Source organism: Siphateles boraxobius, unplaced genomic scaffold (assembly GCF_051911475.1).
Source record: "Siphateles boraxobius isolate OS27281-9 unplaced genomic scaffold, OSU_SipBor_1 22, whole genome shotgun sequence".
NCBI classification, from domain to species: Eukaryota; Metazoa; Chordata; class Actinopteri; order Cypriniformes; family Leuciscidae; genus Siphateles; species Siphateles boraxobius.
The window spans coordinates 17025234-17038685 of record NW_027508833.1 but is presented as its reverse complement, the minus strand read 5'-3'; the positions used below and the strand labels follow the sequence as shown (position 1 = coordinate 17038685).

At 36.4% G+C, this 13452-nt stretch overlaps 2 protein-coding genes across 7 annotated transcripts in view; both read left to right on the top strand.

The window, feature by feature from the left end:
- The window catches only part of stxbp5b (syntaxin binding protein 5b (tomosyn)), a 59634-nt gene extending 49047 nt beyond the window's left edge, over window positions 1-10587 (top strand). For all 6 annotated transcript variants that reach the window (XM_077238790.1, XM_077238786.1, XM_077238789.1 and 3 more), the window contains 3 exons: window positions 2821-2932; window positions 5701-5921; window positions 8469-10587. In XM_077238790.1, the coding sequence (XP_077094905.1) occupies window positions 2821-2932; window positions 5701-5921; window positions 8469-8510 (375 nt within the window). In that variant the 3' untranslated portion in view covers window positions 8511-10587. The remainder of the gene's footprint in view (window positions 1-2820; window positions 2933-5700; window positions 5922-8468) is intronic.
- Window positions 10588-13034: 2447 nt separating this feature from the next.
- sash1b (SAM and SH3 domain containing 1b) overlaps window positions 13035-13452 on the top strand; it is a 159929-nt gene continuing 159511 nt past the window's right edge. Inside the window, exon 1 of the mRNA XM_077238795.1 lies at window positions 13035-13351. The gene's annotated coding sequence lies outside the window, so the exon portion shown is untranslated. The remainder of the gene's footprint in view (window positions 13352-13452) is intronic.

Genomic DNA, 13452 nt, shown 5'->3' with positions numbered 1-13452 from the left:
GTTCTCCTGCACCATTCCTGGATGACAGGCTGTAAAACAGTGAGAGATCTTGTGGCAGACGCTAGTGGCTAACGCGACGAGCCACGAGACGCGCTCCATCACGGGCAAAAAGAGCATATAAAATATTAGATATGATGACAAAAGGGTAAATAAGAGCAGGATTGCACTGTCTGTGTGTTTTCATGTATCAATCGGAGTGTCTGGTAGATGAAAACAGTGACAGATTGTGGTTGGTGTGACGCTTAGTAAGAGTCACGAGACGCGCTCTATCAAGGGCAAAAAGAGTGAATAAAATATAAGATAAGATGACATAAAGGTAAATAAGAGCAGGATTGCACTGTTTGTGTGTTTTCGTGTATCAATCCGAGTGTCTGGTAAATGAAAACAGTGAGAGATCTTGTGGCAGGTGCGACGCTAGTGGCTAACGCGACGAGCCATGAGACGCGTTCCGTCACGGGCAAAAAGAGCGAATAAAATAATAAGATACGATGACAAAAGGGTAAATAAGAGCAGGATTGCACTGTCTGTGTGTTTTCATGTATCAATCGGAGTGTCTGGTAGATGAAAACAGTGAGAGATTGTGGTTAGTGTGACGCTTAGTAAGAGTCACGAGACGCGCTCTATCAAGGGCAAAAAGAGTGAATAAAATATAAGATAAGATGACATAAAGGTAAATAAGAGCAGGATTGCACTGTTTGTGTGTTTTCGTGTATCAATCCGAGTGTCTGGTAAATGAAAACAGTGAGAGATCTTGTGGCAGGTGCGACGCTAGTGGCTAACGCGACGAGCCATGAGACGCGTTCCGTCACGGGCAAAAAGAGCGAATAAAATAATAAGAGACGATGACAAAAGGGTAAATAAGAGCAGGATTGCACTGTCTGTGTGTTTTCATGTATCAATCGGAGTGTCTGGTAGATGAAAACAGTGAGAGATTGTGGCTGGTGTGACGCTTAGTAAGAGTCACGAGACGCGCTCCATCACGGGCAAAAAGAGCGAATAAAATATAAGATAAGATGACATAAAGGTAAATAAGAGCAGGATTGCACTGTTTGTGTGTTTTCGTGTATCAATCCGAGTGTCTGGTAAATGAAAACAGTGAGAGATCTTGTGGCAGGTGCGACGCTAGTGGCTGACGCGACGAGCCATGAGACGCGTTCCGTCACGGGCAAAAAGAGCAAATAAAATATTAGATAAGATGTGTTCTCGTGTATCAATCCGAGTGTCTGGTAGATGAAAACAGTGAGAGATCTTGTGGCTGGTGACGCTTAGTAAGAGCCACGAGACGCGCTCCATCACGGGCAAAAAGAGCGAATAAGACAAGATGACGCGGAATGCATGTCTATTTGATCATGCATCAGTCGGAGTATCTAGTAGCTGTAAGCCAGTTGAAACGCGTTCATTAAATGGTGAATATTGACATATTGGGCGTTGCGTTCTGGCTTCCACTGACTGGGGATACGATTTTGTTCAAAAACACCTTGTGTAAGGACGAGAGGCAGGCGAATATATTGGCCAAAATGCTCTGTTCGATTTTTCTGAGATCATCTACTCTTCCCTGTGGATGACCTGTGACCTACTTTCTGTAAGATCTGAATTTTTGAGTTTGAATTTTTGAGATTGAATTTTAGAAAACTGAATTTGAAGTTCCGAATTTCTTCATCTTGAAAACTTGAATCTGAATTTTTTTTAAACTGAATATTTGCAGTATAAGAATTCAGAACAAAAAAACTAGCTGTTTGAAAATACATGTCTATAAAATTCAGCCATAAAAACATTTAAATTTGTTAAATTTCAAATCTTCAATATTCGTTTAAAAAAAATTAAATTCAGAACCATTTAAACTACCACCTAAAATTCAATTTTGTTAGATTACACTTGCAAATAATTCAAATTTACACAATTCAAATTCAAATCATTTTGTCATATTATTAGCTCCATAGGCAAGAATATTTTGAACTACTAGCTGGGCCACATTAAAAGGCAACACTGATAATTCTCACATTGATGTGATTACAATTTTTGTGTAAACATGTATTATAATATGCCTATATATATTCAATGTAAATTGTGATAAACGTAATTAATAATCGCAATTACAATTTCAAGGGAATAATCTGCAATTATGATTTTTTTCATAATCGTGCAGCTCTACTATGGCTGCATGATAATGATTAAATTGATCACAATTATTTTGCTCGAAAAATTATAATCTTCACACAGATTACCAAATACTTTGATGTTACCATGAAGCATTGTGAATGAAATAGGTTGTTCTGTGTTTTTTTTTTTGTAATGACATAATAATATTATTTATAATGTATATAAATAATATTAGGACTATAGGTCAATAGTTTTACCATTGACATACCATTAATGATTTATTTATTGAATTTTCATAACAATCAATCAAATAAACAAACCCCACAACAATACAATAATAATACAATAATAAGACAGGAATAATAGTGCAGTGTAGACATGCAATCAGTTAATCGAGACTTACAACTGCAAAGATTTGATTTGCTCTAAAAAGGATAGCCAAATTCCTTCATAAAGACTGTATACACACAGTCTTATCTGTCTTGTTTCTGATTTTTCATAAGCTTTTTTTGCTTGTAATCAAAGTTTGAAATGTGATTAATCTTGGAGCGGTTCATGGCTTGTCTCTATTGAAGAATGTAGAAAATGAATGGGAAAAATACTTCCAGGAACCAAAGCACCTTAAAAGTGGTTTTATTTGCAGTGCCTTTAAAGACTCAGACATAGGTTGTATTACATCAGTCTTCATATCCATTTATTTTGAGATGCTCATTTTTGCAGGAGATGCTTGGAGAGCTGTTTACCCCAGTGGAGACACCAGAGGCTCCGAACAGAGGGTTCTTCAAGGGCTTATTTGGAGGTGGCGCTCAATCCTTGGACAGGGAGGACCTGTGTAAGTATTAATCTGTCATTTACACGTACAATATGCTATCAATGTTTCTTAAGGCGAGACACGACAGGCAATAACATCTTTTTTTTTTTTCACTGCTCAATTTGGAGATTTTGGGCTATTTGTCTTCAATAACGTCTTCTTTCAGACTTGTGCTGAAAAAAAGTCCAAAATACACATTTAGGTCTTTATTTTACTACTGTTTGCGTGTGTAGATTTCGCCTAAATTCATCAAAAGTTGGCGTTCTAAATCATCCTGCGGCTCCGCAATCGCTGTCTGCACCCTGTCATCACATATACCGTTAGAAAGCTCTCTCTTTCCTTCACAATGCTGTCGGATCCAAATATGCTCATTTCCTGTTTATCAGCAACCAATCATGAAAGTAAAATGGGCGATTTAACTCAAAATGTGCAATCTCATTGGCTGATGCCAATTTCTGACAACGTGATTCGTTCAGAATCGTCACGTGACACGCTCTGACATTATATACATACATCACATATATACTATACTTTACACACTATATATACAAAACAATATAATTACTATATAATACTAAACAAATCTGTAATTGTGGGATCCTAAAGTGATTGTGAGTTCCTCAGGCAGATACAAATTGACCTGTGTGATGGACTGTTGTTTTGATGTTTTGATGTGTTGTTTTGGATGTTATGATCAGTGATGGATGAAGCAATAATGAGTTTTGGATGTTAAACAGTATGATACATGGATTTTACTTGGACCTAAAACATATTTTGTCTGTAATTCATGGCTTTCAAAAGAAATTAGTGGAATTTTGCCATAAAAATCTTTAAAGGCCGTTTTCTCAAAACGAATTTTTTCTCACACTCCGAGTGACAATTTTCCACTTCTATAGCACCTACATACGCCAAACTTTACAGTCCTAACTATATTGTGAAGGTTTGTCCAGAGGGATTTGTTGACACTGTACATCATTCTTGGCCTGATTTATATGACATTATATGCCTGAAAATAGGGTGGAAATAAATTTTTTAAGGCTATTGGCAGTATTTTCTGATTTACAGGGTAACAAAAGGAGATATTCATAATCCGTCACTTCAAAATATATGCAAATTAGTGCATATTTAATTAGATTTAGCCTGATTAGCATATTTAAACAAACAATTACAGAAAACTTGCCATACATTTTTTTTCTCCTATTCATGTAAGTAATCAACTGGTAAAGTTTCATGGTGATATCTGTAAGTTAAAATTTTTACCCTATTCACATGTAGTGTCTCACCTTAAATCACTAAATAGAAGAAGCGCTCTAATGTAAAAATTCTGATTGTTGATAATTATTTTGGCATATCCATGTCCATCTTCAATCAAACTTTTAAAAAATGTAATCAAAAAAAATTTCAATGTACAGCACACTTAAACACATTTTAGAGATCTCACTAATTAAAACACCTAATTAAGCTAATCAGCTTCTTATTGAACAGACATCTAAAACAGTGGTTCTCAACCGGGGGGCCGTGAGATAACTTAAAATTAATTTAAATATATGAATAGAATTCATTATTTTTATTATTAATACATTTAATTAAAAAAATTAACAACATAAAAATAATGTCACAATGAAAAAAACATCTCTCAGTTGGATAATGAAAACCAGTGTCGTTAATAAAGTGTTGATGGATGATGATTGTAATGAAGGTAAAGAGTCTGTTATTATTGATGCGCAAACAAACCGTGTATGCGTGCTCTCGGCTCACTGATCGCTATAACATCGTATTTCTGCATGAACAGTTCAATATATTTGCATTGTTGTCAAAATTTATCGAATGAATCCATTTCATAACGGATGTTCGCCGAAGAAGCTTACTTGTAGAAGTTTGTGAGGATCAATGGTGTTTATGGACACGTGCATAAGTCGCTCCAAACATAAACAAAACAAAATCATTTTCTGTACGATCAGCCCCTTCCGCCTGTCATTTAAGTAAAACAAATGTCAGATTGGACTGTGAATCTAAAGCGCTTCTCATTTTGCGGATGAAGCAAACTGTGCAGAGTTTAAAGGTAATTTCTATTGATTGACATTAAACCGTTTACCAGAATTTTTGTATCTTAATGGTGAAAAGACAGAACACTTTTGCTTGTGTGAGCAGCTCAATTGTGTATTTACCTGAAAAGTCAATCTGGTAATATTATGATAATTTACCATATTTATTGTGTGAAAGGTTCTGTATTGATGGCAAAAAAATGACCTTTTTTTAAAGGTGCAGAGAAGAACAATATAATGAAAGATGACATATTTCATCCCAAAATCAAATGAAACCTATTTTAGGAATGCATTTTTAGACACAATCAGATTTTTTTCATTGTGACATTATTTTCGTGGCAATTAAGCAGATTTCACTCCAATTCTCATTAATGTAATGCAGAATTTTTTTTTTTATTATCATTTATTCTTTCCCCTACTATATCCTATATTCATTTTTCTATTTTATTCACGCATTTCTTGATATGTTATTATATTTAATATGTTCTATATTATATTTTTTATTATATGTGTATGTCCATAATTCCTTACTGGTTCTGTTTCTGGGATGAGGAACTAAGTTAACATTTCACTATATTACATTATATGTATGTGACAAATAAAGAACAATTTATAATAACAATTTCAGCATTGTTGTTATAAAAACCCTTCTTTGGCAAATACTAATTTCAGGTGTGTCTTTTCATACTATACGGTCAGAAATGTGCCTAGTTTCAAGATCTCTCGTTTTGTTCTGGTCTACAGTTGGAGAGGTGACTGCTGGGAAGGCTTCACGCAGCCTGGCGCAGCACATCCCAGGTCCAGGTGGCATGGAGGGCATGAAGGGGGCAGCGTCAGGTGTGGTGGGAGAGTTGGCACGGGCAAGGATAGCTCTGGATGAGAGAGGGCAGAAACTAGGCGAGCTGGAGGAGAGGACAGCAGCCATGATGTCCAGCGCAGACTCCTTCTCCAAACACGCACATGATGTGAGATGATCACTTGCAATTCAACATGCAAATTTCATGCAAAATCAACCAAGCTTGCATTTTTTTTTCTTGTTTCCGCAATTGTTCTGCTAAAAAAATGTTAACCTGAAAGTGAAAAAAAAAAAAAAAAAAAAAAACTGGTAATTTAAAGTCCAAAGAGATACACATTCAAGTGTCCTGACACTTTGCATTGGATTCCGTTGTGGTTTGCACCTATGCAAAGCGAGTTTTTTAAAAGAAAAGAACATTTCTGTCACAAGGCTCATTTGAGGGACAGATAGGGTAATAGTTAATATTGAATGATATCTCCCAATCATTCTTCTCCACATACACATGCCTATTGCCATTTAAACCTGTTCACTTCCAAAAGCTGCAAGAGAGACACAGCTGGGTCATTCCTGCAGTTTGGTGGAGTTTATATCCCCGTTAAACAGTACTGCATATTTTACTTCAAATGTTTATCAACTTTCATGCCACATGGTTTATTTATGCATAGATGTATCCCTAGTGACAACAAGTCATAATGACTAGTACCTAAGAATCATTGATTTAAAAATTGTACAAATTCAAAGGCAAATTCCCATGTTCACAGTCATGTTTCTCAACTTCACTCTGAAATCAAAGTTTTGAAAGGTTACATATATATTTATAAATTTGCAATTAGCAATTAAATTTAAGTATTAGTATATACATTTACATTTTAGATAGGCCTACATTTCTAGCCTATTGTTTATTAGTCCTGCCACTAGTCAGGTGGCTGTAATTACATGGAAAATTGAGAGGCCACAGCATTTGACCACTGGATTTACAGAAATCCATTAAATTTTAAGGAGTGTTTTCTCAGCGTTGCAACATTGCATATCGAATCAACTCCTAAAAATACACATTATTTTAATTGTCACTCAGTGGGCCCTATCTTGCACCCGGCGCAAATGACTTTGTACACTGTATCATTGTATCATTCCTATTTTGCACCCGCGCAAAGCGGACTTTTCCCTCCACAGACACACGTCGGTAACTAAAGGCCTCATTATGCTTCTGCGTCAACTCCACGGCGTAACTACGCCGTCACTCCTACGGCGTCGTGGCCGTTTTATGGTTCTGCGTCAGGTTGAGTTGCATCGCGGTGCATCTGACCAATCACTGCCCTTGTGGTCTGCGTCGCCTCGACGCGTAGTTAAAATTTTTTGGAGGTGCATGTCGAGCTACGGCGGAGGGGTTCGCGGCGATGCAGAGGGGTCTGCGGGGGGTACGCCGTCGATTCGACGCAGAATCATAAAACAGGAAATACACTTGCGCTCCCCGGGGCGGTTCAGCGCAAAGAGAAGGCGTGTTCCGGCGCAAACTTTCCCTCATGCTATTTTGCTGTTCTATAAAACAATTGCGCCACTGACCAGAAAAAAACCTAGTCTAAAGTCAGTGGCGCGTTGTACGTACATTCAGATGCTATTTTAAGCGCGCATGCTTGGCCATAATACAGAGTGTGAACAACGCGCATACACTGTAGATGATTCTCTCATCTACACAGATGCATTTAACTTTTTGCAAATGATACATTATTATAAGGAAAAATATTAAAACACGAGGGAAATCATTGTTGTGTCCATGACGATGAGGAAAATAGGCATAAAGCTTACACATTTACCCAAATTATTATATGCTTGTTTAACCGAAGCTAATTTGGGTGGGTTTGTCCCATCCCCAATGTCACTTCTCTTTCTTTTACGGCCCTGACGAGAACATCGATCTCCTCGGCTGAGAACCGATTCTGAAGCGCGCCTGGTAAATGCGCCGTTATAATAGTATTGCGCCATGGAACAAGCGCACCTCGTTCATCATGCTCTTAAAGGGAATGTGATATAAAGCTCTTATTGGTTTGTTTCCAGTTACGCCCAAACCACACGTATAAATAATGAAGCTACTTCAGACCAACCCCTTTTAGATTTGCGCCAGGCGCAAGAGGCATTTATCCCGCCGGGAAAATAGCAACAGCGCCGGGATCCGCCCACGAAGTTACTTGCGCTTTGCCCATTGCCACTTGCGTATCAGATTGTTAAAATAGGGCCCAGTGAGTCATTGAACCATGTATTGCTATGTCTTTGGAAGGCATTTTTCTTTCAAATACATTTTTGTTATCATTTTTGTTATTTTAAAAATATTTAAATTTTAATTTTTAATGTAAGTAATGCATGTGAGACCAGAACCACAATTTGAGTAATTAAGTGTTAACATGTAATTGTACTCTCACTGTCACTGAAACTAAATACATCATGATTATTGGTGGGTTTTCACTGCAAAGCAAGAAACACAAAATGTTGTAGATATCTCCACAATTTTTGAGAAAGCAGCAGCAAATTCAGACATTTTAAGCCACACAAATCTGAAAAGCTGAAATGGACTTATATTTGCTTTCGTTGTGTATTGATATTGAGTAGGTTGGTTGGCACTTGACAGTAGTAGGTAGGCACTAGGTTTTGAGATGCCAAACGATATTTGTGTTGGATAATTTGTTTCATAGAGGGTAAACCATCTGTCTTTCTTCACCAGATAATGCTGAAATACAAGGACAAGAAATGGTACCAGCTCTGAGGTCCCTACAGGGAGTCAGCGGACCTTCCTGTGAAGACAGCAGATCCATCATCTCTCCTCCGTTTCTTCCTTCTCTTCCTCTCTCTCTCTCTCACTCTGTGATGTCCAGAGACTGCCACTCTCGTCACGCGGCATTGCCTCGAAGCGAGGAGCTGCGGAAAGACAAGAGGAGACAGGAGGGGAAGGAATGGGACAGGCGAAACGCATCAGGGCTGGATTTCCTTCCCTTCTCAGTGGCAGTTGAGTTTTCCTCTCCGTGTATCTTATCTTGGAGTTGGGAGAAGGGGGTCCGTTACTGGTGCTGCCCCCTGTCTCATACCTTCATCCGCCACGCTGTCATTTTCACTGCCATTTGATCTGCAAAAAAACTACAAAAAAGGATTGTGGGACATTTTGGGAAAATAAATTATTTAAGGTGAATGAAATGGGTCAGAGGGACATACAGCTGACAGAAGGTGGTCTAATGTCTGCATTGCCAAGCTTAATGCTTCTGATAATCTGTCACTAGAGCAAGAAAAGATTGCATGTCTAGTGATTTAATTTAGGAAATTAGTGCTTTTTCTTGTTTTTACGAATAAAAGTGAATCTCATGAAAACAAATACTTCACCCTATAATATTTCACCCCAAAATCAATATTTTGCATAAAGGAAATGCTATTTTTAGGAGGCAGGTGTGTTCTTTAAGCAAAACATTTCTTGTTTATTTTGATTTTAGGGTGAAAAGTAACCTTAATTTCATGAGATTCACTCAGTAATCATGTTAGCTATGGAAAAGACCGGATTGTCTTACATAAGGTGTGATGAAGTTCCATTTAATTTCACCTCTAAAGGGCTGGAAGTTGCTGTATTTTCCACATATCACGTGATTATTTTGCCATATGAAATTGCAGACAGGCCGGGGCGGTAAAGCTGATCTGATCATTCATTATTTTGTTGGTTCTTTCGTCTAAAGGACGTATTGGTTTACACTGATCAGGTCTCAAAAGAGCTTTTAGGGAAGAGCTCTGACTTTGATGTATACTATACGCTGTGCTGACACTGGAGAACGATGTTCATTTTAAATGTATAAAGATGTAAAGAACGCATAGGTGAATCTCACAGAAACATGTCTGGCTCATATTTCACTCCAGAATTAAAAAGACAAAATATAAAAAAAAAATGTTGTGCATTGTGTTTTAAAAGCAATACATTTAAATTTAAATCATCTAAAATTTAAACAGTACAAATACTACTACCATTATGCATAAATATTTCATTTAAATATTTTTTTTTTTGCTCTACAGAATAAAAATGTGGCTAATTGTCATGAAAATATGCAACAAAAAAAAGGCTTTATTTTCTGTAAACAAAGTCTAATTTCGTATTTTTCAGATTTTTGGTGGTGAAATGTGACCCCGACATGCTCTCAACCGTTTACACCTGTGTGAATAACTGCTGAATGTTTGCTGGTTATATACAAACAGAGATCCGAAGAGCATCAATTATTTTTGTTCTAAAGGAGCGGGTTATTTTTGTCGCGAAGGAACGCGAGCGAGAGTTGGGAAGTGTGAGGCATGATCTTGAATTATGTGCCTTGTGATGATTGACATGTCAGAAACCCTCCTACGGACGAGAGTACTGAATCTTCATATGCAAAACAGGTTCCTCTTCCCCATTTCCCACGATGCAAGGAATCTCACGGCTTATGGGGGACTCAGTACAGTACCGGGTGACCTCCTCATCCGAAGTACACGACGAATGGATTTTCTCTGTGTTTTTTCTAAGAAGCCTTTTGGATGGACTAATGCATGAGTTTGTCATCCTCACAGAGAGGTGAATATATCTATCTCTGTGTTTGTTGCTGCAGTGGAAGTGACCACTAAATGTTCAATGCAACTCCATACTCTCGATCAGCAGCACCCCTCGGATATATGTCGTCGCAAGGGGGTTATCTTCTGCCTTTGCTTTGCGACCCATGAATATATGCTAACCTCGACTCGTGTGCGTATACGTGTGTGTTCGTGAACATACATGTATGCAAGAGTATGTGTATGCTCACGTTTATATATAAACTAAAGATACAATATATTTGAAAGCATATGTTTTCTTTAAGTGTGTTTTCTTATTTATGAGGTGCAAGAAATTGCTGCTATTTGTGTTGAATTCGGGGCGTCTGTCAAACCCTTGTTATTTTCCTTCTGTTTTGTTTTGTTTGTCACATAGCTGCCAAATGTTGTAAATATGAATACTTCTGAAGACAAACTTGAGAGTGCTGACAACGCAGTCAAAGTGATCTGACTAGACCCCAAAGAGTTGCTTTGCTGTGGAAGTTTTTCTCACTGAGAAGAGACGGATGTTACTTATAATTTAAAATCATAAGTGTCATGACACACACACACACAGACACATACACACATACACGGCAAACCACTCCATCTGTTGCCATGGTGTTTGTGTAAATATCTACCAAAATAGCCATTTTCAATGTTGACCAACTGAAAATGTAATCCAGCTTCTCTGCCTCATACATTTTTCTTTGCTATGAGCGGTTGTGTGGTCTTGCACTACATGTTTAATATTATAATGACATCAGAGTCATTTTATTATTTATATTTTTGTAGTTGGTATTGTTCTTTATTTTCTTCAAAAAGGACCAAACTAAGACAGATGCTAAGTGTAAATGAGGTGGTTCACACTCTCAGATTTGTCCTCATTGCCAGTTTAATGATATTCTCATATATATATATATTAGGCCTGGGAAAAGATTAATCGCGATTAATCGCATCCAAAATAAAAGTTTGTGTTTACATAATATATGTGTCTGCACTGTGTATAATTATTTTGTATATATAAATACACACACATGCATGTATACATATAAGAAAAAAATTATATTTATATATAATATAAATTCTAAATAAATATATACAGTATATACATGCAAATATTTCTTAAATATATACATGCATGTGTGTGTATTTATATATATACAAAATAATTATACACAGTGCACACACATATATTATGTAAACACAAACTTTTATTTTGGATGCGATTAATCTTTTCCCAGGCCTAATATATATATATATATATATATATATATATATATATTAGGCCTTGGAAAAGATTAATAAGATTAATATTTCAGATATTTACAAATGATTACTTTTTTTTCTATTATTTGGAATGAAAGGACACATTTTAAGATACTAAATAAACTGGTTATGTATACTCACTGAATCAAACATGAAACCTTTTATGGTGAGCCGACTGCTTAATGAAGGAAAGACGATCTAAAGAATCTGAAATCATTGGCCATCACTGTACTGTCTGTCCTCTGATTTCTCTTGCACAAAAGGCAGCATGATATCGTGTCTACAAACTTGGAACATCCATATACATTATATTTTGGCTTATTTTCTTTAGTCCTGCTATGAGATATATTTACTCTCTTTTATTGGTTATTCTGAAAGTGAGATTTTTCTTCTTTTTTCGATAGTATACTCGCATCATTTGAACATGCCTAGCTGAACTCCTGAAGTACTATCCTTGAAAAGGCTCGGTTAGGAGTTCTTGGGTTTCATTCTCCGTGAGGTTGTAGGTTCTCTCATCATAGCCGACTTGTACACTTTTATTAATCTGACTTTCACATGAATGTTTGTCTTAATCTGCTGCCGCCCAACAATTTAGGAAACATGTTTATAGACACAAATGTGCAATGGAAAATAAATGTAACAGAAAGATTTATTTCCAGCCGTTTTGATTCCACACTTCATTTTGCATACTCTGGCCACTAGATGTCACAGTTTTAAAACTCTAGTTGATTACACATATATTTTACACCTTAAAATAAATATAAGAAATAAATGTATAAACTGAATAGAAACTACAAACTTATACATATATATTACTGCTGTCAAATGTATTTAGCGTTATTATTTGCATCTAACACAAAAGTTTGTATTTATAATATATGTGTGTATATATATATATATATATATATATATATATACTTAAATATATATATATATATGTATGTATATATATATATGTATGTGTATATATATATATATATATATATATATATATATATATATATATTTGATTTAACAAAAAAATCAACAAACTCATTTTGTTTAAACTCAAATTGCTACCATGACTCTATTTTTTACTTATCTGAGTAAAAAAATACTAATAGCCTAGGACCTATTTAAACAATAAAATGTGTATAAAATTGCAGATAAAACGGTCAAAATCTGCATGTGTGTTCCTTAATAGGCTATTAGGTCATTTGGGCGACTGATAATGCTCTGTTCATAAAAACTGGGTTGTTTTGTTTTTTGTCAGCCATTAAACAGCAAGTAGCCTAATTAGAGCACTTTGACCTCCTCCTTTGGACTGATGGTCTAATAGTGCTGCAGTTCCTCACACGGCCTGCAGGGGGGTTCAAAATCAACCAGAGCAACTACGAAAGGCGCATCAAGGGGAGGGAAACTTCAATTTGGCGTCTGGCGCTCCGTTGAATTACTTAAACTCTCTCAGTCTGCCTGGAACGGTGCTCAGCAGCAGCTGTATCTCCTTTGTTTTCCTTTTCTCTATCCGATCAATAGAAAATAAACCGACGCGCGGAAGAAAGCGACTCTCACTGACACTGGATACGAACGGCGTTAGTGATGATCTGATGCTCTGAGGTCCAAGTGAAAGGAAACAAGCGTCCATCACCAACTTAGCTACAAGCTGTGAGACTCCAAGAAGATCGGATATGTTATGAAATATAAACTTTTACGACGTGATTTTCACCATTTTTGTATGCCAAACCTTGTATTCATTTCATGTCCGATATGACAGGGCAAATTATCAAGGTATTGAGGAAAATTTTGTGCGCTTTAAACATAATGCATATGAGATTTAGTATTTCTTAATCTGTTTGTGGGAATGTAATCGTTTTTTCTGCCTTTTGATA